Consider the following 25,089-nt stretch of genomic DNA (forward strand, 5'->3'; position numbering starts at 1 on the left):
ACAATAGGCAACGGGTTATCCCGAGCGGGCTAGATATAATTATCTTCTCCCTTCGGTTACCCAATAACAACGTACAATTTACTTCTTTTTGCTCACTCACGTGGCTAGCATACAATAAATCAGATATTTAGTACATGGCAGGGACAGGTTTGCTTGCTGTGCTTATCTGGGAAAAACAAATGGTAACATGTGACAATCCCACGAAGCGCCTTATTGTTAAACCTTCCGTTTTGAAGCGTTGAACGTTCTTGAATCTTTACAGGGCTCAAGGGAACAAAGCCTATCCGCCGAAAATGGGTTCAGTTATACTTCCGGTCTACTGTCACATGACTAATGACCTCGGAGACTGCGGAGGCGGTGGATGGACGCCTGTCATGAAGATCAAAGGAAACAAGGTACTCAGTTAACGTCCAAGTCCTAGATCTTCTAAATAACTGTCGACTTCCTTCATTCCTTCCTTTCATTGATTCCTTCCTTCATTCCTTCATTCTTTACTTACTTTTTTTCTTCCTTCCTTCCTTCCCTCATTCCTTCCTTCCCTCATTCCTTCATCCCTTCATTCCTTCATTTCCCCTTCCTAATTCCTTCCTTCCTTCTTTCTTTCCTTCTTTGCTTCCGTCCTTCCTTCCTTCGTTCCTTCCTCCCTCCCTTCCTCCGTCTCTGGGATCAACAATAAGGGGATAATTAATGCCACACCCTTAGGGTTTTTTCGAAATTTTGAAGAGAGGATTAACTCTACAATGGTGAAACTTTAGTAGCTGTTAATCCTTCCCCTGCGGAAATTTTGATATGTCAACCTTGTGCATATATCATTTGATTATGCCATGGCAACGTCATAAATACAAGCATGTTTCGCCAAAAATCGTCATTTTTAGCCGTTTTCTTTATTTTTTCAGGTTTTTGGAACAAAATCGTATGGTTTGTTAACTTTTACGTTCCTTGACCATTCTGGCTTGATTTAAGTTCCGTTATGAATGCAAGATGGAAGTCCTAATGACGTCATGTGACATCATATGACGTCACGTTATGTCATCTTGTAGAGAGAGCTACATGCTTTCTATACAGTGCCAAATGATTTTGCTGTGCCCTAAAAAAGCGAAAACCCTAGCGGGGGGGGGGGGTCCATCCACCCCTCTTGTACGACGGTGGGGGTATGAATTTGCTTGTACGTGCGAGGGTTAATTTTTGGATAGAAATCAAACTTCAGCTGTAAATATCGATTTTTTGAAGACGCGCGGAAACAAATAAAAAAATTTTTGCCCCAATTTTTCAAGTTGCAATGATTTTCATCCTCGCCATCCGCAGCCAAAGACGCTTATGTTGACAGTTTCTGTGCTCTGATATAACAAATGTTAATAAACATGGGCCATATGCGGTTTCCTACGACACAAATTTTAATTGTGGCTGTTCAAAAGTTTATTTATGTGCTAGTCAGCAACAGGGAAGAGTTATAGTTTGGGGGATACAGTTGTGTTAAAATTCCAAAGTCGTACTCGTACTCGATCTCTTACTCGTAGTCAAATCTGAAGGTCGCTAATAACAAGCCGCCAACAGCGGAACCCTCAGATCGCTACTGTAGCCTAAAGATCGGTCAGCGATCTGTGACTGTTATATATTGCACACAACAGTTTTTCTCAACGAGACATTTAAACTGCTGTCACATATAACGCTCCAAAGATCGGCCCTTGCCTCTAGTTTCCAGGCTCCACCCCGCACTTTCCCCTTTTTATCCACAAGAATAACCTTTATATCGCAAAAACCTGAAATCAAAAGTTAAATGTTCATTGAAGCCTCTTCGGAATTTTTTGGAAAGCTTCAAGTATGATCTCAGTTCGCAGTAAAGGTGAAATAACGCAAATGTGTGCATAAATTTCAATGTCTGTGGAAATGATATTACCATTCAGTGCCAGCGTGACATAGCTGTGCGCACTCAGCCAAGATACAGGGATAAAGGGCACTTGAATACTAATTTATGCCGTTACTCGAGAAGTATACAGTCTTCTTACCGCTGCGTGTATTTATTAATAGCTAGAGTAAACAAGCTTGCCTCGACCAAAAAAGTGTGGATCTTCATCAAAATATATAAAGCTTATACAGAATAAAATATTTTGAAAAGAACCAAGGAATCGGTTACTAAATTAAATAAAAAGTAGACAAGGAACCTAAACAAATGGTGTAAATAAATTACTAAATAGGCAATGCTCGCTTGAGAGAAAAGACGTAATCTTCTTTGTTGAAAAATTAATTTCAAAAACAAGGGTTCCTTGCTTCACTGGGTTTCCAAACAATAGGCCTTATCACGGTTTTCGACGCCATCTTGACGAGTACGCAAAGCGGGAAGAAAAGTGTTTGTATGGGAATCCGACGGCAAATTTATTTTACAAAAATTGAATTCTGTACAACTTATGAAAGGTAAAGTTACCATAATAGGCAAAAGTTTTTATTCACCAAGTTTAAAGGATGTAGCGGGGCTAGAAAGCATTCAGTTACGTTTTTGATTTTCCAACTCACCGAACTGGATCGTTAATCTGCAGAGAAAATACAGACAAATGTAGGGGAAATTAAAAACGTAACTGGACGCTTTTTAGCCCAGCTACATCCTTCAAACTTGGCGAATACAATCTTTTGCCTAGTATCTTAACTTTACAATTCATAAGTTATCCAGAATTCAATTTTTGTAAAAGATATTTGCCGTCGGATTCCCATACAAACACTGTAATTTCTATCCGCTTTGCCTACCCGTCAAGATGGCGTCGAAAACCGTGATAAGGCCTATCAAAACCCAATGAAACACTCGCGTTCGTTTTTGAATTACAGCTCGCCTCCATAGCAAGGCAGTTACCACGTTTGTCTCCTCTTCAATCCTAGCCACTAACTAAGCTACGTAAAAAATATGTACTATAATTTGGGTATAAATTGTTGTTATTAAACTTGACTTGATGTTAGTTCTTACGATTGTTAGCGGAGCTCGAGCGCGCGAAGCGCGCCAGCGGAGCACCATTGATAACACGGGTGAGAATTTGTCGTAAACCCATGAAGCCGAAAAAATTTGGTTGCGTACGCCCGCGTTCGCCTACAGACTCTCGGGGAGGGGGAGGGGAGTCCCAAGGCAACCCAAGCGGGGGAGGAGACAATCTTGTACCTCCTTGGTTAACCAGAAATGTGAGATAAGCGACTACTCTTTGTTATTGGACATCCATGTTATGGTCAATTGACAGCTGTCAAAACAAGGTATCCGCTGACCAGTATCACATGACCATATCGCGGCCTCAGATGTAGAACTCATCGAGGTTGAATGTTTTTTTTGAAGTTGACCGCTGGCCAGTTATTGTTTTCGCTATTGAATCGCGGGCGCGCAAGTGCTTTCCTGTAGTCATTCGTTTTAGAATTACACGAAGGCGAGAGTAACTTGTGGAAGTCCGCTGTTAGCTTTCGGCTCGTCTGGATTCGTATAAGCTTCTAAGCGAGCTTATTTTAAACTTGTGCATGGATTGATTTGCCAAATGTTCTGGTTCATACTTAAGCTTTCGGGAACTGGCAAGGTTAACAGCAGAATTTTGAATATGGTTTAGAGTTAAAAGTCAGGAAACATCTCACAGCATGCCGATTTACCAAGCGTACGCATGAGTTCACTAAGCATGAAGACTCCGAGATTGAAAAGCACACGAAGCTGGGCTCAGTTTTAAAGACAGTTTATTACAGATAATTTTTTTCTGGATATATTCCTCGTTTCACCCGCGTTGACAACCATAGTTAGTAGAGGAGGAAAGATTGTGACCGATCGAAATGGATGCTAATCTTCCAAGCTTCTTGGTGAGTTTGAAGCAAAGACGGTCAAAGACAACATTCCTTTAAGAAAACAAGGTAAGCTTTAGCTTATTATTGATGTTCATTTTTTAACAGATTTGAAAAGTCTTTGCTACTTAGATTAACCAGCATTCAATCTACATGTAATACATCATTTTTCTAGCTCTCAGTCGTGTACCGGTATGTCAAAACAAGGACATAGCCTTAGTGAAATTCGTTTTGTCTTAAACACGAGTTGTATTCAAAGCATACCTTACTTCTGGTATTTCTTATCCGCTGTAATTAGGTTCAATCATGTACGTATTTCTTAAGGGATCTCTGATAACACAATATAATCAAAGTCTCTTCGAGATGTCGACGTTTTTGCATGAAGTATGAGTCGAAGGTTTATCCTGTGCATTGTTCTTCGAGCTTATCATTTTTTTGTAGTTTAGTTTAACAATTTCCTATCTTCGCGGAGGAAATGCAGCCATATAATTTTGTCAAAAATGGCTCGTCCGCGCCGGGTATTTATACACATATTCCTCAACATTACACAAATAAACAGTGCAAATTTCACCGAGATCTGACAATTCTATACTTTAAAATTGCAAGGACCTTTCGAGGCAGTCGATTACGGCAGCGAAATTAGCAAATGAAACAGCAAAATATGCGTTCGACGCTTTGTTTTTGCGACGCCATATTTGAATTGTTATAGCCGGGTAGACCGCTGTTCAATGTGTTGAAGGCCGTATCGTTACGATTGCTCCACGAAAAAGCACGAAAAAAAATACGGATATTTCCGACTACTGTCGGAGAAAACATTGCGCATATAATTGGGACGTAAACAAATCGTTACACTCAAGCTGCGTTTTGTCTAGGCTCTGCGAGGGTCGGATATCAAGACCCAGGATTAAACAATAGCCATATATACAGTGAATGCTTTCGAATTATATTTGAAGATGAAATACGAAAGAATTTTGCTGTCTTTGACTGAAATTCCACTCGAACTGCGTAGATACGATCGCATGTTGTAAAGCCGATTCATGCAACGTTGCTGTCATTCCCTGTCAACGCGAGGTCACGTCCCTAACGACCTAGGCTGATGACGAAATAGAGTTGCGCTTACATGTAGCGACCAAATTTGGCCTAATTTTTAACCGCTCCTAAGCTAAAAGAAGCCCCCATCTCTTGCATTTGTTTTAACTTCAATAATATCTTTGAAAAAGCGAGTTTTTTGGTATGGTTTATTTTTGACGTTTGTAATTTTTAAACGATGTAAGTGCTAGTGATTATTTATTCGTGTTTTAGTTACGCAATCCATTGTTTGTGCGACGCTTTTTATAGATCGCCTTTCAGACACACGTGCGTTGAGATAAGAAAGCTGACATGTCACTTTTAAAATTGTTATATAACGTTTGTAAATGTGACAAGTCACGTTTTTTTCACGAGAACCCACAGCGGAAAGTAATCCCTTGAGAAATTAAAACAGTCCTTTGATAAATTAAAAAAGTCCCTTGAGAGTTTACAAATATGTGGTTCCAAATTTTGTCCACTAACCCCTATTCTACGTTTTTAGCTTGTAAACAAGCAAAAACGTCGAAAAAATCATCCGGCTACCCAAACATTTGTGAGAGGCGCGGTGGCCTAATGGTTATTGTGCTGGGCTCCGGATCGAGCAGTCCGGGTTCGAGACCTGGCCAGGGCACTGCATTGTGTTCTTAGGCAAGACATTTTACTCTCATAGTCCTTCTCTTCACCCAGGTGTATAAATAGGTACCGGCTAATTTACTGCTGGGGGGAGGTAACCCTGCGATTGACTAACATCCCATCCAGGGGGAGTAGAAATACTCCTAGCCGATTAAAAATGCTTCAGAAACTGGGTTACGTTACAGCCTGATGAGCCACTTGGCTTGACAGCAGGCTTTACCTACCCAAACATTTAATTCCCAGTGCCCACACTGCAAAGAACAGTAATCATGATAATGAGATACACAGTTCATCAATCTCTAAATTAATATCACATGTCGCAATACAATAATTAACTGATGATTATGTGTTGTTCCAAGGTAAATTTTTACTTCACCAAAACCAAACTCAGTCATTAAATAATAAAACATTGAACACAGCTATTTTGTTTTGTGGGTATGTCTCACAGATCAGTTATTTGTTTTAAAGCCTTCTGTTTCAGTAGAACTAATTATGCCATATTTTTTGCCATGCTTGCATGGTTTTATATACAAACAAATGCATGGTAAAATTTTTGCCAAACAATCTATACAGACTATACCTGAGTTTAGGACTAACATGCAAACAGTAATTCTGCAACTCCAGAATTGTTCTTAGTTTACATGCAATTTAGTAAAGTAAAACCCCTTAAGTACAAAGGGACTCATACAAAGGGATAATGGTGTTATCATTTTGTGGTCCGAGCCTATTTGGCAGAATGATAAATGCCACTATTTTACTTGCAGTTGGCGTTTACTCCAGTTTGCTAGCAGACAGCTGTTATTTTTGGTACCGGAAAGTAATACTGTCACTGTTCCACCATTCCATCGAATAGGGCCACCCGTTTGGGGGTGGGGGGGGGGGACGAGCTACATGCAAAACTTTCCAGTTGTATGCTATGTACAGCTATAACATACCAGTTATGGTGGGTGTATGGATATTTTCTAGAGCAACACTTTCTTTGTTCTAGTTTATCTTTGAGAGTTTATACTAGTTTATATTTGGGAGGTTATGGACAAACTGGTAGGTGATCATCCTCTTTTGATTGATCAACTATTTTTACTTTTATTTGGTGCTGTTGTTCATGGTGAAAAAGGATACATAATATATGTAAAGAAAATAACATGAATAAAAAATCATTCTAAAAAAGATGTAAAGGGCATATAACCGGGGAGCTCCGCTTTTAGGCTTGCCTAAATCTATATATTATTTTGTCTTTGGTCTAAATACAGTGGAATCGCGATTTTCTGAACCTCAAAAAGAAGCGAAAATTGGTCGGTTCGACAAATTGGGATGCTCGAGAAATCGGGGTAAAAAGGTAAACGACTTGCGATTCGAGTTATCGCGAGAAGTTCGAGAAATTAATCCACAGGCGGCCCAAGCTCACGGTAAGAGGGGTTAAAATAATTAACATAATACTCTTTTGAAATACGCGAAACGTGACTCTCGCCTGGTGGCATGTGGAGGTGTTGTGTTGCCACGGTTTGCATTTCTAAAGGTTTGTATGGGTAAAACGCTTTCGAATTTATAGCTTAATATAATAACATTTTGGCAATGAAATCAACTTAGCTCAATGTCTTCTCGTTATGTCTGTTGTTATCTCGATTCTCAGGCCGATCCGAGACGTTTAAAGCTTTTAAACTTGCTAAGCATTTAGCATGGGCTATAAGGTGTTCAAAATTTTTTCTTCAGATGAATACAAAAATACACGGTAAATTGTGAAACTAATTTACGGCGATGTGTTGGTTGTAAACCTGTTAGAGCCAGCGAAAGTGCCCGCGCTGACTTTGAACGCTTATAACTTTCTCAAGATTTAACCAAACGCTGCCAAACTTTGCGAGTTTATCTAAAATTTACCTTGAAGTAATTTGGTTAGGATAGGTTGTTGGTTCAGGAACTTGACGTCACCATGGCAACGGCATTTGACAGGCATGTTTTCTCAAATTTGTAATTTTCGTGTATTTATTAACTTTAATGCAATTATTTTCACCGTTTTACAGTGTTTTTAAAACCGTAATTAATAAAGCACAGTAAAAAAAGCACAAACCGTAAAAAAGCACAGTTTCACTGATTTTGAGTTTTTGCAGTAGCTTTATTTATAAGTGGAATATATTTGCCATAAAGCGCAGGTGACAAGTACTAAACAATGAGCTACAAATTGCTTTACAAAAATTAATCAGAAAACTGTTTGACTATTTCTTCCGTTTTTTTTTTTTTTCATTTTATTATACGGCACTTTCAATTCACATTACTGCTCGATTAGTTGTAGAATATTGCATGAATTTATAACGCTACTTCATCAAAATGTTTAAACATTATTTTTTAACATGACAGCTTGCAAAATTGAAATCACCCGCGGTGAGTTAAATGATTGTTTCAATTTGTATAACACTGGGATATGTTTATTGATTTTCTAACTGCGTTTACGTTTTAAATTGCAACCAGGAGGGCAACTTTTCACGTTTCCGTAAGGTGACCGTTTATACGTTGTTTTTAGATAGATAGTTAGCTAGATACTTTATTGAAGTTTTAAAATTACAGCATAAGGGCTGAATTGGATAAAACCTTACAGATATACAAATAACGCTAAAATATATCTAAAAGATGATCTATTTACATAAAAACAAGTTAAAAAAGTTGAATTAATTAAGTTAAAAATACGAGCAAAAACAAAAAGTGAAAAAAAAAGAAACCGACTATTTACAATTACTATTAAAAAAAAACCTGTTTTTCAACCTGTTCGTTTTGTAGACGGGCATGTGAAAACGTTTGCTTTTTGTTAAATTAAAATGACATTCATTGGGCGCAGGTAAGAATTTGAATAATTTTTGTTTAAGGTTATTGTTTATATCCAGAAACATTTTTGACGGTTTGGGTCTGTCTCCGATCGTAAAGTACCTCTAAACTCGCAAGTCTTAGAGCCTCGCGATAAATGACGTGTGGGAAAATTATTCTCATGGCGCGCCTTTGTAAGCCCTCCAGCTCCTCCGACAGATAGTTTGGGAGTGAGGTGTGGAAAACTGGGGAAGCGTATTCTATGGCTGGACGGATACGTGTGGTGTAAAACGTCAGGAGTTCTTTCGTTGCAACGCTCGCCCTCTCCAAATGCTTAAAGAAGTAGAGCCTTGCCGAGACTACAATACAAATGACTTTAAATTTTTCAAAAAAAAATCTTGTGCAGGTGTAAATATTAAACTATGCTTTCGGTTTTTTTTCTTCTTCAACGAAAATGAAAAAAAAGATGAATATTTTACTCCTGGTTTCGGGTTAAACCATTTTAATCGACCTTGACTCTAGTACAGTGATTTCTACAACGAACTACGACCCTAAATCTAGTAAAGAATTTCTGCACGTGATGGCAAAATATCAAACAGTGATAAAAGTCACACGACCTTAGTAAGTGTTGTTTAAGCTTATTTATAGAACTGTTTGTGAAAATCTATTTTAAAAGCTAAAATATAAAGACTGAATTTATTTTTTTGTTGGTCCACACAACAGCAACACAATAACATTTACATATGTTGTATAAATATTATGGATCGCCATATTCACTCATTTAATTCTTCAGATTTTAGTGATCCCAGTGTAAGGAAGAAAAGACATCAAATACAATAAGCCTGCACGTGTTTACTGGTCGGCTTTGCATCTGATTTGACGAGACGGGAAGTCTTTTGCTCTGATTGGTCAGAATACGTTTTATAAATTTCTTAAACCAATCAGTAATATAGCTTTAGGCAAAACAAACGCAGGACTTAAGTTATTTAGCCCAAACCAAACAGAGTCGAAAACAGATGCAAGTTTGTAAGAATGAATTCGCGTTCATTCCCGCGCAGGGTGGAAAAACGTTTTATTCGTAAGTGAATTCAAGTTTGCAAAACACAACCCAGTTAGATTACAGGTAAGCTAACGAGTTCTACCAAATGCAATGTAAACCTAGACTAGCTGATAATTCAAATGAACGTTCGCGAAAATACAAAAACAACTTATTCGAAACAATTTTATTACAGGCATGTTTTCGAAAAATAAGCCAGTTCAATGCCACAGGCTGGTTGCGAAGTTTCGCAAGTCCGATCTCGTGTTTGAGTTGATTTAAAAACAATTTGTAAGTAGTTTCTGAATTAAAATGCAGCTCAAACGCATGTTTGTAGGAAAGTTATACAATAAAACTGCATTCAGAGGTCAAAATCCAATTTTCTCGAGTGTATGTTGCCATGGCGAAATTTTAAAAGCCAAAGTAAAAGGTAAACAAATATGCTTCCTAGAGCGACCGTTTTAACGCAGTCATTTAAAATGGAGCCTCTAAATATTAAATGAATGAGTTTAACAAACCGCGTCAGTCGCTCTACTGCAAGTCTGAGGTGCTGTATAAATCAACTTCAAGATGACAGCTTAGATTCTTAATTCTCAGTGATTCAATGAATTCCTGAAGCGAATGTTTAGGATAGTCAGTGGATATAGTCGTAAGAATAAACCAAAATCCAAACACAGGCTTAACCAATTAAAGCACCTGCCACCGCAAGAAATGTGCTCACAGGTGATCATACTCATTATTCTAATTCTGGAACATTCATAACTTACAATATTGTAAAATGTTTGATTTTTAAAGGGGCTATGTCACGCAATTTTAGGCAATTTCGGCACTGATCAACTGTTCATAGAATTGAATTGAAATATCACAATAACGGTTTAAAACTGTAGACTTTTTGCCCGACTTTTTTCAAGTTTATCTCAATTTGTATGAAAGTTTCATTTACAGTGCTCGAAAGTTATCTTTGTTTGTTATGCGGCCGTGATTTTGCCAATAAATGACTTTTGCACTGCCAACTTAAAGTTCACAGCTCTTAATTAACGAAAATGAACAGAATTACCTTAAATACCGTGACATAGCCCCTTTGAGGAATGGATTCCTACCTCCAAAAAACAGGGCATGAAAAACAACACACACACACACACACACAAGACTTAAAAACAAGGTATACATCTGCCTTAAGAGTAAGGTTCAATTATACTTTGCAAAACGTTATAGTCGAAGTTGAGTATTTCTTCTTGCGCTGCATATAATCAAAAAGAACGAGAAACAACATTCACTCCAGAATTTGTTCCAAAAGTTTCTTTTGCATAGTTTGAGTATGCAATCGGAATAATCTGATGAAAAAATTTTTACTAACTTTTGTTCGCAATGCTTTGTTCTCAACTCAACAGGTAAACTTAAGCATCATTAGTGGAATTTGCGACTTACTTGCGAAAAGTGATTCTATCTTCAATTTACACAAGCTTCTGACAATGAATTATCGTTCTTCGCTACATCTGCTGTCACTGTTTCTTCTGTGGTTCCACCGTAACACTGTTGCAGAGAAAGGTGCCTTACTAAATGTTACTAGTCCTTCTGTTCATAGTTAAAATTTTAAAATAAAAACTGGAGTCACATTTCTAGCAGTACCGGAAATGACAAACTAAGCAAGAACGCCAATTCCAACCGAATAAATCGAATAAATACGGTAATCACCAAAAAAGAAGATTTTTTGCTTTAAAATTCTTCTTTTGCTTTTTGCTTTATCACTACAAGTCTCTTAAGGTCGCACAGGACCCTTGCTCATTAATAAATTCATTAGCCAAATTTCTTGACGGGGTGCTATCTTTTAAAGCTTTAATTCATTACATTTTGAACATCGATTCCTCTTAAATTTATCAAGGATATTAAGGGATGATGGAATTACATCATGTTTGTTCTTTTACTGAGAGATGACCGTTTACTGTGATGTTACAAGCTCTTAAAAGTTTAATTGCCGATAATGCGATTTTGTGTCCAAGTTTTCGGCTACAACAGCGCACCGAATTAAATGATTATATAACCTAGTGATGAATCATAACCTCTTTTGTGTTATGACAAGAACGAAATTTTCGATTTCAAAAACTTCTAGAAGTTATCTGCTTCTAAGAGAGTAAAAATGTGAAATCTAAACTTTGAAACGTGCTATCTTCATTTTGAGAACGAAATTTCAAAATTCGCTCTTGTCATAACACAATATAGAGTGCACCAAGTTCATGTTCCTCGCGAATCAACTCTTGAAATTCTATGTCGGCGGAGAAAACTTGGACACAAAATTGCAGGTTATGAGGCTTCCGAAGACCTTCCGAGTCAATGTTTACAACAACGTGTGATATATTCAAAGCTTTGAATCTAATTGTTATAATTTGTCATGTTCCAGCGCACGGGGCACAAAGCTGAGAACAATTGCTTGTAATTACTTGTACAAAGAACTTTAAAAACAAACAATCTTATGAATATTTCGTTTGTTATCGGCTTCAGTCGTCGCAGTTCGTGCATACTCTTTAAATAAATACATACTGATGATTGCAAGGGTCCTGCGCGACCTTAAAGGACCCTAGTCAGCCACGCCTTTGGTTTTTGTTTACATGCGAATTTCGATATTTTCTTTTTCGCGGAGCGTGTCGTAAGTAAAAATGATCAATGTGAAGCTGCCAAAAGTAGTTAAACAGACTTTAAGTGCAATTAGTAGAAACTCAGCTGTGTTCTAACGGAAATCCGCGAATCTGATTGGTTCTCCCACTGTTTTCTATTCGCCGATAGAAAACAGTCGCGCGAGCGTAGCTCTTTAAGCGGTAAATTTTCTTGATTTTTGTCTTCAAAGTACACAATATTGTAGGTTTTGGACTGCAATCCTTTGGAGTTTCTACTAAAACAATTAGACTACTCGCCCTCGTTTTCTATGAGCGATAGTCAACTCGGCTGCGCCTCGTTGACTATTTGCTCATAGAAAACTCGGGCTCGTAGTCTAATTGTTCATTAGATTTCGCATCGCGACACATGTACAGTTTCCATATTTTTGATGGCATCAAAAATGGCGGAGGCTGACTATTATCCTGTAGGTTCAACTGATCAATTTCATTCCAAACAAAGAAAAAGAAGAATGGTAGAATAACTAGTCAGAAATAAGCACCGACAATAATTATAAAAAGCATTTATGACAGTTTGGAACCTCAGTAAAGCAAACACTGTGTCAAAGTGCTTTGTCAAAGTGGCAAAACAAACAAAAACTTCACTTTAAACGCATACAAGTTATATTGTATTTCATTGCGAGTATTTGGCAAAACTTAATAAATAAACTTAACTCAGCCATGACACAGTCCCTTTAAACCATTAAGTTTCAAAGCGAGTATTTGGCAAACTTAATAAATAAACTAAACTCAGCCATGACACAGTCCCTTTAAACCACTAAGTTTCAAAGCGAGTATTTGGCAAACTTAATAAATAAACTTAACTCAGCCGTGACATAGTCCCTTTAAACCTTCAGAATGCCAACCAGCTCTTGGTATGGAAAGCGGAGCCATATTGGACTCACAAATTACCGCCACTTCGGTGTTTGGTGCCAATCATGAAGCCGACAAAGCCAGACTACACAGGAGTATAGGTGCAGGAAGTTGGGTAGCTGGTACAAATAATGTCAATCAATGGATTCAAGTTGATCTGCTTAATGATGACACGAAAGTGACAGGTGTCGCAACGCAAGGAAGAAATGCTGACCACCATTGGGTTACAGGTTACAGGTTGTCGTACTGCAACGAGGGAGCAAGCGCACAGTTCTACCGCGAGCAAGGACAATCAGGAACGAAGGTATTAACTTTTGGCCTGTCCACGCATCCTTAACTTGTCATTGTCAATGGTTTTCTCAATATTTATCAATCGGGGACGGCTATATACTTTTTGTTTTTATTAATTTATTTTGGAAAGGGGGAGGGTGTGCGGTTTATAAGTTTTTCCTTGGCACTATTGGTTTAAAACACTAAAGATCTCGAACTGAAGCTGAGCGATAAAATCATTCACGGTTCGAGTCATCAAAACGTTATGCCAATAACTTTTCACTCATCTTTCCTTTAACATTTTTGGCGTAACAGTAATAGTTTCCTTGGAACGAAGCTCCAAAGCCGGTTTTTACCATGAATTAGCAGATGGGTACCTGTTAGAAATTAAATGTTTAAAATTATGTGCTTTTAACAGTTCACCATTTTTCTTGATGAAGGTATTTGACGGAAACACAGACCGGCACACGGTTGTTTACCATGATGTACTTAACCCACCAATCACAGCACGCTACATTCGTTTTCACCCAGTGACTTGGAATGGGCACATAGCGATGAGAGTGGAGCTTTACGACTGCAGTCTACAAGGTAACGTAAGAGTGTCGTCAAACCTATTTTTAGCCAACATTTTTGAGCCACGATGGTTTACAGGTCTCTGCACGGGTTGGCTCCAGACTATCTATCCTCTAAATTTGAAAACGAGAAACCGCGTACAACCTAGCTAAGGGACTCTGAAAACAAACTCAATGTTCCATTACCGCGCACTAACTATTGCAAATACAGCTTTTCCTACATAGTCCAGCCATATGGTGCTAAAAAATACTGGAATTGTGCACTTTGGGGTAAAAGCACCAAATTTGGCATGGTGATAGTATTTAAGTTGCTGAACAATATTAGCTATGGACCCCAGCCAGGGGGGCGATTTTGTACTAAGGGGGGTGGGGTGGTTACAATTTTCAAAGAAATTACTGTAATTCAAGAAAAAAGGTGTACAGTTGAGCCGAATTTGTTATATGTAGTAGTACTTACTTACTATTCAGGTTGCTGAACAATATTAGGTATTTACCCCAGCAAGGGGGGTATTTTTTGTACTAAGGGGGGTGGGGTGGTCAAAATTTTCAAAGAAAGTACTGTAATTCAAGAAAAAGGTGTACAGTTAAGCTGAATTTATAAGATGTGATAGAACTTGCTTACTGTTCAAGTTCCTGAACAATATTAGGTATTGTCCCCAGCAAGGGTGGGGGGAGATTTTTGTACTTAGGGGGGTGGGGTGGTTACAATTTTCAAAGAAGTTACTGTAATTCAAGAAAAAAGTTGTAAATTTGAGCCGAATTTGTTAGACGCGATAGAACTTGCATACTGTTCAAGTTGCTGAATAATATTACGTATTGTCCCCAGCAAGGGGGTGGGGTTGTACTTAGGGGGTGGGGTAGTTGCAATATTGAAACAAATTGCTGTAATTTACCGAAAAGGTGAAGAGTTGAGCTGAATTTGCCATACTAACAGTGCACAATGTCCTGAGATATGTCATCTGACTCCAAACAGACGTTCTTCACAAACGGGGTGAATAACCAGCACGCAGGGGAGGGGGGTGGGGTAGTACGTACCGTGGTATTTTTTGACTTTGTAAAGTAAGCAAACTTAATCCTCTCCCTCGTATGTCCCGGCAACCGCATTTACAAAGCACAGTCCAAGACATGACAGATTTCTAATATTTACAACGTTCTCTGTAACCCCAGCATTGCACCCTCATTTCACCAGCTCCCTGTCATGCTGTTGATGCTTCAGGTGATGTGGTCCACCCAGGTCTCCATGCATCTGACTCGGATTGTGCCCATCCCCATTCACTAAGAGAAGGTAGTTCAGGATTAGATACAATGCACTGTCTTCAACAATGACCAGCTTGGTAGGCCACTATCTTGTTGTGTTGTACTAATGCATTAGCGGTAGAGGGTTGTTCTCAAATGTCCTACCTTCTGTGCAAAAACTAACTTTCCTGGCATCATTGTCTCCTTGGCACGGACTTGTCTGGTCATACAACAGCACCACAAATCTTTCCATCAAACGCATACTAGGCATTTTGTTGAGGACCATGAAAGCTATAGTGGCTTCTCCATGGGACATCCATGTGGCCCATACTGTGCTCTTCCCTCGTCCTTAGCATGCTGATGTCTGATCACAGCCTGTAAAGGCGTGGAAGATGTGCAACACTTGTGATTTCTCATCTCCAAGAGGCCTGACGATATCAAGTAATCACATCTCACTATACTCTTAATTGATTTAGATTTAAGTTGGAAATAGCGAGCATTGTGACATTAATGTCTTCTGTACGAAGAATTAACTTGCTGTGCACAATCAGATGCAATTAAAATTAGCCTTGTAGCAACCTCCTTGTGCATGCAAGGTGATATTTCAGGCGTAACATCAACTGAAGATGACAATACGAGAGTGTCGCTTGTAGATAGAATACATTTTGTTTGCTTCACATGGCAACGTGATCATCTCCTAAGCTAGATATGCTCTGTTTTGTTGGACTCTTCCTTCAGAAATTCTCCCCACTTAGCAGGAACCCTTACATCTGTTTCTACTCTGGCGACCTGCGACCTGCAACTAAGCGTAAAGTCCGACTTGATGAAGTGTATGGAAAAACTGACACCAAACCAATCTATAACCCCAGTAGTAGATGTGATGCTTATCGATGGTACTGCCCCTGTCAACATATTAAAGCCGTCTGGAACATGTAAAACATTCTCTGGCTATGCATATCAAATGCATATCATATGCCGCAAATCAGTAACCAGCTACCGAGTGTGCAGCAGATTGATATCATCTGGGAAAGATGCATACCAAACTCGTGACAAGCGTGGAAGAGGTGTCCGTCGCAGAGTAGAAGCAGATGTAAGGCTTCCTGATAGCTGGGGAGAATCTCTGAAGGAAGAGTCCAACAAAACAGAGCTGATTTTATAAGTGCGTGCACAGCAAGGTATTGACAAGATAATTCTTTGTACAGTAGACACTGGTGTTGCAGTAGTGCTTGCTCTGGGGATATGAATTGCATTTGGAGGTGGTAAGCAATACTTGACATCGTCAGGCCTCTTGAAGATGAGAAATCTCAAGTGTTGTACACCTTTACAGGCTGTGATGAGACATCAGCATTCTAAGGACAAGGGAAGAGCACAGTATGGGCCACATGGATGTCCTTTGGAGATCAAGCCACTATAGCTTTCATGGTCCTTAGCAAAATGCCTAGTGTGCAGGATGTTCTAAATGCTATGCCTGTGCTGAAAGGATTGGTGGTTCTGTTGCATGACCAGCAAGCCCGTGCCAAGGAGTCAATGATGCCAGAAAATTTTTTGCACAGAAAGGAAGAACCCTTGAGAACATCTCCCCTACTGCTGACAACACAACAAGATAGTGGCCTACCAAGCTGGTCATTGTTGAAGACAGTGCGCTGTATCTAATCCTGACTACCTTCTCTTAGTGAATGGGGATGGGCACAATCTGAGTCAGATGCATGGAAGCCTCAGTGGACCACATCACCTGAAGCATCAACAGTTTGCCAGGGAGCTGGTGAAATGAGGGTGCAAACCTGAGTTAGGTTGCAAAGAACATTGCTCAAGACTGGCATGACTTGGACTGAGCTTCGTACATGCGGTGGGGAATGCGAGGGAGAGGATTAAGTTTGCTTACTTAACAAAGTCAAAAAATACCATGGTATGTACTCCCCCCACCCCCCTCCTCTGCGTGCTTGTTATACACCCCTTTTGTGAAGAACTTCTGGTTGGAGTCAAATGACATATCTCAGGACATCGTGCACTGTTAGTATGGCAAATTCAGCTCAACTCTTCACCTTTTCGGTAAATTACAGCAATTTGTTTGAATATCGCAACTACTCCACCCCCCTAAGTACAAAAAACTTCCCCCCTTGCTGGGGACAATACGTAATATTGTTCAGTAACTTAAACAGTAAGCAAGTTCTATTGCATCTAACAAATTCGGCTCAAATATACAACTTTTTTCTTGAATTACAGTAACTTCTTTGAAAATTGTAACCACCCCACCCCCCTAAGTACAAAATATCTCCCCCCCCTTGCTGGGGACAACACCTAATATTGTTCAGGAACTTGAACAGTAAGCAAGTTCTATCACATCTTATAAATTCAGCTTAACTGTACACCTTTTTCTTGAATTACAGTACTTTCTTTGAAAATTTTGACCACCCCACCCCCCTTAGTACAAAAAATACCCCCCTTGCTGGGGTAAATACCTAATATTGTTCAGCAACCTGAATAGTAAGTAAGTACTACTACATATAACAAATTCGGCTCAACTGTACACCTTTTTTCTTGAATTACAGTAATTTCTTTGAAAATTGTAACCACCCCACCCCCCTTAGTACAAAATCGCCCCCCTGGCTGGGGTCCATAGCTAATATTGTTCAGCAACTTAAATACTATCACCATGCCAAATTTGGTGCTTTTACCCCAAAGTGCACAATTTTTTCACCATATGGTCGGACTAACAGGGGCGCCATCTCGTTGAATAGTCTTCCTTAACGTAAGACAAGCAGAGTCCCTTGGGCAATTTAAAGATCTCATTGATAGAGTACTCTAGGGCACGGCATTCGTGGAAAGCAGCTTTTCATATTTTTATATTTTCTTTCTCTCTCTATATATATACACATATATATATTTATATTAGATTGTAAGTTATATTAGCTGTTGATTTGACCGTGTTTTTAAATAAAGATTATCCGTCCATCCAATCCCATGGAGAGGAGGTGATCAGAGATGAGTTGGCAGCTTGATCGCTTGCACTGTTTAACTAAAATGAGTTCTGGTTGCGTCTTTTATTACCACCGTTAATAAAGTGTTCGTCTTTTTTTGGCAATAATCAGCGAGCTGGCAAAACGCAATCACATGTTTCCCCCAATACGTGGTAGTGACTGATGATTGCTGTGGCGTACCAGAGATACATTATCCATTAACATTCCTTAAGTTGGTTCTCATATAATCGCCCCGATCGTTTCTATCGCCTCTGTCACTTCAAAAAGTTTTCTTGCGATCGGAGCGATTATATGAGAACAGTACACAGATGATCGCTAACCTATGTGGCGATTGGGACGATCACCATCGCTTGGATTGCCCGTGTTGTATCCTTCTAGCTTCTCTTTCCCTCCTTTGCCGTAAATCTGAAATAACTGAGAAGATAGAAGGACACGAGTTTTGCTCTTTCATCGAAGGCTGTCATTTTGTTGGATCTAGGGCTTACCTCATATCAGGCGATCGGACGATTATATGCGAAATCCCGATCGCTTCCAATCACTTCGATCGCCGTCTCAGTATTTGCAAACGATCGGGGCGATCTTTTGAGAACCAGTTTTTAAAGTTTGATCCAAAATTTATTTGCATGTTTCATTTGAAATCTTTAGAATGTAACACAGCTTTCGGAATGGAAAGCGGTGAAATTTCGGATGGACAGATTAGCGCCTCTTCGCAGTGGGATGATTTTAGCAATGCCGCCACCAAAGGCAGACTACGCTTAAAGAAAAGCGCAGAAAGCGCAGGAAGTTGGGTTGTGGCTGGGGGAGATACTAATGTGGATCAATGGCTTCAGGTTGATCTTATTAGTCAAAACCCTAAAGTGACAGGTGTCGCCACGCAAGGAAGAGATGGTTCTAACCAATGGGTAACCATGTACAAGCTGCAGTACAGCGACAATGGAGTAAACTTTCTGTACTACAGGGAACAAAACGCAGACAAGGTATGTTCTTTGTACTCATGTCAGTTTTAAAGAGAATCCCGCTTAAACTATTAGTGGTAACCAATTTAAACAACTCGTTTGTTTGTCATCGCAGCAGGAGGAGAGAGATACTTTGTATATTTTTGGGTGGGAGTGTGCCGCTGCGACTCTGAACCCTTGCCTTATACCAGACAATGTTCAGCAGATTTTGCAACACTATACAACTGTAGACTACACACCGAAAATCTCTACCATATTCCAGACTTGCTTTTTTAGAAATGTATCACTATTAGTGATTTTAAACAAAAATACTCTTTTTAGTCAATTCGTCTTTCGAACTCGGAGACTCTTCAGACATGCAAGGCTCATCAATACTAGTCCCTCTGCAAATGTTTGTGTTAACTTGAGCACATAGCAAGAAGTTAGGGGGAGGGGGGGGGGGGGGGTGGTGGATGGCACTAGCCCTCAAACCTTTATTATCAGACCACAGCACAAAATTGAAACAAGATGAGTAAATAATTTGAAACTGTAGCTTGACCAGAAACTTTACTTAGGCCTAACACAGTCATTAGGCTACAATTACTTCATCTAATGTGATCCAGTGTGGCAGGAGTGCTTGTCACGTGACTTACCCAGGCCCAAACTGCCACCCTAAGCCTAAATCAAACCCTAACCCCAACAACTCATCCCTAACCTTCACCCATAAGCCTTTAACCTTCAACCCTAATCCAGACACTATTATGGGTTAGGCATAACCCTAGCTTTCACTCCGTGGTGTCGTACGTCCTGGTCACGTGACCCCTATTGTTCTCTAAAATGCAAAAATTTTTTTTTATTGCGAACACACAAAAAGGGTTTTTACAGCGCACAAAAACATCAAAAAATACATACAAAACACTACATACAAAACTACGACAGTGCGCAACTTACGCTAATTACAAATACTTGAAACACTAACGCTTATTACAATTCTTGAACTGCTTATGCTAGTAACAATGCTTTTTAACCGAAAACAACTACTACAAACTATTACTACGATTACTAGAGCTAATGGAAACTACAAAAAAGTAGCAAAAAAACAGCGATATTTACATACGGAGTAAAAGCTACAGAAGCGAAAATTACATACGGAACACAACAGTATATTTAGATATTTTTACAGCTTCACTTGCACCTATGCTCTGCTAGCTTAGCTTCTGTCTGTATTTTGTTTTTAAGGATAGCCAAGAAGGCGTCTAAGAAATGATAATGCAAAATCTTCTGTTAACAGTTTTGCCTTGATGATTTTTTTTAATGTTTAAGAAACCCTCTTTCTCTTCCGATTCTCTATTCAAATCCAGACAAGTTCCAGTCGCTAAATATCAATCCAAGAAAACTCGATAAGGACAAGAGCGACACAGTCCTCAGCATCGATGACATAGACATTACAAAAACAGAACAAATCAAGCTACTGGGAGTTCACATCGACGATAATCTTGAGTTCACCGAGCATATCCGTGTGCTATGCATTAAGGCCAGCCAGAAAGTCGGAGTACTTTCTCGTCTTCGCAATTTAATACCTTGCAAGGCTAAGCTATTACTGTGTAAGACGTTCATTTTACCTCACCTAACATACTGCCATCTAACATGGCAGTTTTGTAAGTCATCGGACAAAAGGAAACTTGAGAGAATTCAGGAACGCGCATTAAGAGTTATATTCAGATCCCACGCCGAAACCTATAACGAACTCTTGGGACGGGCAGATTTGCCCACACTATATAATAGGCGTTTACAAGATACAGCAACGCTTATGTATAAGGTGAAGAACGGGCTTGCGCCAGACAACGTCTCTGCCCTTTTTGTCCGCAAAGACACACTACACACTCGCTTAGAAACAGTGATTTTGTCTTACCGCGTTTTGATACTAAACGCTACGGGAAACACTGTATTAGATATCTTGGACCACTTCTATGGTCAAAATTAAGCAAAGACCTGAAAAACTCGCCGACTGTGGCCGCATTCAAAACTAAAATGAGAAAACTCAATCTATCGGACTACGTGGACAACAATAGTAACTGTTGCAAACTCTGTTGCGCTTAAGACATTGTAAATATTAGTTTTTAGTTTTTAGCTAAGTATTTTAAATATTTTTAGCTTAGCATTATTAATAGTATTTTAGGTATTTTAATTGTGTCCCCAATTAGTCCAGAAGGGCTAAACACACAGACACGGTAATAAAGTTTTTATCTTATCTTTTATCTTATCTATTCTTTTTCTGGAATTAATGCTTCATACCACTGATCAGTTTCCCAGCAATGATACCCTATTCTAGACCAAAGCTCTCTGATTTCTATACTCTATCCCAGACTAAACTTTTTGAAACCCATACCTTTCACAGCGGCACATACCTATATTGTTCATATATGGGAGTGCCTCCTCCCTCAAACCTCCCCCCTCCCCCCTTGACTTCTAAACACGGTGAGGAAACAAAGTCCTTTTATTACTTGTTATGTCATCAATTTTCACAAAAGAAAATTATTGATAATCAGCTCATAAAGTAGGCAAATGCCTTAGAAAGCATACTTAAACAAGGGCGAATAGATTAATTTGGCCAGTGCATAGAGCTACTATGTAGAAATGTTACCAATAAACCATTATTATTATTATTATTATTATTATTATTATTATTATTATTATTATTATTATTATTATTATTATTATTATTATTATTGAAAAGCAAAAAAATATCTTGCCGTTGATATTTTTCGTTAAATTTGTTCACTTTCCTTGACGTTTAGGTGGTCATTTTCAAACGCACATAAAAGCCATTAAAATCCAACAAAACCACAAAGCAAGAGAAAAATACAGCAAGCAAAGCCAGAAATGTCAAAATCTCGATATTTTGCTTTGTCCGTACACTGTATTTGTTAATATATTTGCCTCGAAGTGGAAGGGAATGTTAGTTTTCATTTTCAAATGAGACTTAATAGTTTCGCTACAGTTACGAAATAACAACCAGAAATAGTTATCTGTAGTGTTTAACTGCCGGGTTTCTTTTTTTAAGAAATCTGCAGTGGACAAGCGGTTTAAATTTTAATCAATTTGAAATTTTTGATGACTTTTTTTTAAATAAACAAGTCAAGCAACCCCAAATTGTCTTTACATATTGAGCTAGCTAAAGTTTCGTTTAAAAAATAAGAGATGTAATGTTATTGTTGTGAAGTGTTTTAGTTACCAAGGTTGTTCAAGTTTTAGCTCACACTCGCAGTTCCTTGTCTTTTTAATCAGTTTTGTCTAGTGTCGAGTGCGTAAGAGTAGTTGTGGTTGTCCTAATTCGGTTTCTTGAAGTAGGCATGTTTTTTCTTGCTCCTTTCTCTTCCGTTTTTTTTTTCGGGTTTCTTATTCTTGTTACTCTCTATTCGTTATATCCTTTCTTCTGCCCGAAAAAAGTTTTGACGTAATCATTGGAAAAAACCTGAAAAGGGGACCCTGATCAATTACAGGTGTATTGGCCTGTTTAAGCACTGATTTTGCACCACAAACGAATCGTGTTTTTTTTTTTTATTAGCTCTGTCAGAATGCAACTGATGTTCAAAATGAACAGCCCTGTAGAAAGGTCAATCCAAGCTCTATCAGCTGCTTATCACAAAAATCCACTGACGTGCTAACTGATGATGTTGCAAGTGGTTCAATGACCGCGCATCCAAATAGCGCCTTAAAATGCGTGTTTGGGAGTGAAAGGGTTAACTACGCTCCAACATTATATGTAACTCAGTGGTGTGAAGTCCGTATAGATTTTATCATTTTAATTTAATGTAGATATAGATATCTCTGACTATTTACGACCTTTTACTAATATAGGAGTTTGCGGGAAACACAGACTCGGAAACTGCTGTTTATCATGGACTAAACCCGCCAATCAGAGCACGCTACATTCGTTTTCGACCAGTGACTTGGCTTAACCACATATCGATGAGGGCGGAGCTTTATGGATGTATCCAAGGTACTGAGGAAGCTAAAATTGTGGACTAAAATTGCGCTCGCAACACTAAACAGAAATAAAAACAAGTTTCAGCACTTTAATTAAACTTCGTAGACGAGAGAAAGTTTTAAAAATGCTTTCAGACATAACATACGACGGAAAAAATATGACGAGAAAGGTACCTAATCAACCGGCAGAGGAGTTCTTTATTATTATTTTTCTTCATCGAACGCGACGCATGACGTCAAATGAGCGAGCGCTCAAATCAAAGGGCGTACGCAATTTGATTATCGTCCGAGGTTATCAAAACCTATTTTTGCCCCAAAACTTCCCAAAAACCTACTGTAAAACCCATTATGAAACTTTTACAATTTACTTATAAGGGTTAATCACGTCTACAGCCAGTTTTGTTTAAAAAAGTAAACAGTTAGACAGTTTTTGCGCTAATTTCAAAATAGGCAAAATGTCACATTGTTCTATTTTATAAGAGCCAATTTCTAAATAGAAACCGCGCTTGCAGCGGCAGAAATTGAAAAATCAAATTCCTTCATTTTTGCTCATTAATAGCTTTTAGGTAGATAAGAAACCTGATGTATTTTGTTTCCCCCAGAAGTCTTCTAATTTCGAGAAAAAAACGAAAGTCAGTTTTCGTGATCGGAGCCTCAAAATGACACAATTTTCAATCCGAAATTCGCTATAGTAAACTCTCGTCGCGTTCACAAACAAAGCCACATTGAGAACTTTGGATGCTTTCTGTCAACAGAGAAACTCTTTTTCATTCGCTAGAATATAATTTCAGGGCTTAAGCAAAACTCTTCGAACTGAAATAATTAACTGCGCTGCGAAGTTCTTGCTCTGCACGGGGTTTATTATTATTTTTCGTTTTGTCGGTGACATGTCCCAAACCTCCACTCGGTCATGTTTAATGTCACGCGATGTTTAGAAGCTACAAATCAGTAACAAATGGAGAAATTTTCTTTTTTTGTCTTTACAAAAAATGTTTAGTGTGAAAATATACAATTTTGAAGCGTTTGACTCGTGGAAAATACTAAATTTCCACGCTTTTAAGAGGAATATAATTCAGTGGGCAAAAATCTGTGAATAAATACCATTACGTTGGTGTAAAAGAATGTGCTGACGTGACAAGTTTCACTTTCGATCGGCTAGACCTTGAGTAACGTAATTTTTCAAAGCTATTATCAGCTACGGTTCAAATCTTTGCGAATCCTTTGGTCTTTACTTTTAATATATTCGATCAGCGTGAAGTATTTTGAAGCGTTGAATCAAGGAAAATACTAAAATTTCATGCTTTAAAAGAAAAAAACGCTTTAGCGGGCAAGAATTTACATTTATTTACATTACGTTTGTGTCCTGGAATGTGCTGGCGTTAGTAAATTTTTACTTTCACAAGACACTGATCGGCAAGAATCACGCAATGCTCTAAAAGCTTTAAATCTGCTACAAATGGAAACTAAACAAATCTTTCAAACTTTAAACCTAGCATGTTACGTGTGAAATGTTCGATCTTTTAACGTTATGTATTTTTGGAGATGTGTCATCTAGAGGATTTCTGAAATCTGAAGGAAATAACCACTGAGACAAACATGTCCTGACTTGCAAGATTTACGTCATTGGTAAATTAATTCCCTGGGAAATTCACAAAAGCAAAAAAGCAGCTCTAGTGTTCTTCTCAAATTTGATTTTATTATTTGCTCCAATATTCGGAGCGAGTTTTTCAATCTTTAAACGGGAATTCAATACAACACTGGATGATGTTTTTCAAAAGATTTTTTGGTTTCCGGATCAGGATCGTGGGAATTAAATTTGGCCAGCATTTATAATTGCATATAAGAAAAATATTTAATTAGGGATGGAACTAGTCAACCATGAAATGTCACACAAGGTGTTTTCTTACCATTTTGTTCGTCAGTCGCAACATTGATCGACGCAGGTAAAGGGGATAGGGGGGGGGGGGGTTCATTTTCTGTTCTCCACATGGCTCCCCAAGGGTGGTCACGTGACCAGCGCAGTTTTAAGCTCTGAGAGCTTCTTGTTAAAAGAGTGGGGAATACTTTTCACGATACTAGAAAGTCGAATTAAACAGCAGTTTTCAACGGAATTATTTAATATGTGATATAACTCCAAATTTTCTCAATTCTCGTTTAAACACACGTGTAGATGTTTATCAAAGACATACCTGATAATTGGCTTGGGTTGTTGAAGGCAGCCTATTTACCAATGCATCGTAGTCCCACAAAATGCTGTGATAT

General features: G+C 38.6%; 1 protein-coding gene across 2 annotated transcripts in view; it reads left to right on the forward strand.

The window, feature by feature from the left end:
- LOC144636268 (uncharacterized) overlaps positions 1–25,089 on the forward strand; it is a 98,239-nt gene that overhangs the window by 63,240 nt on the left and 9,910 nt on the right. The window contains exons 1-2 of one of the 2 annotated variants that reach the window (XM_078495434.1): positions 18,729–18,879; positions 22,699–22,840. The exons of the other annotated variant lie outside the window; for it this stretch is intronic. Coding sequence (XP_078351560.1) covers positions 18,811–18,879; positions 22,699–22,840 — 211 coding nt within the window. The 5' untranslated portion in view covers positions 18,729–18,810. Of the gene's footprint in view, positions 1–18,728; positions 18,880–22,698; positions 22,841–25,089 lie in introns of those variants that run through there. 2 annotated transcript variants of the gene reach the window in all.

The sequence above is a fragment of the Oculina patagonica genome, chromosome 13 (genome assembly GCF_052425735.1).
Source record: "Oculina patagonica isolate OP01 chromosome 13, crgOcupat, whole genome shotgun sequence".
Lineage (NCBI taxonomy): Eukaryota > Metazoa > Cnidaria > Anthozoa > Scleractinia > Oculinidae > Oculina > Oculina patagonica.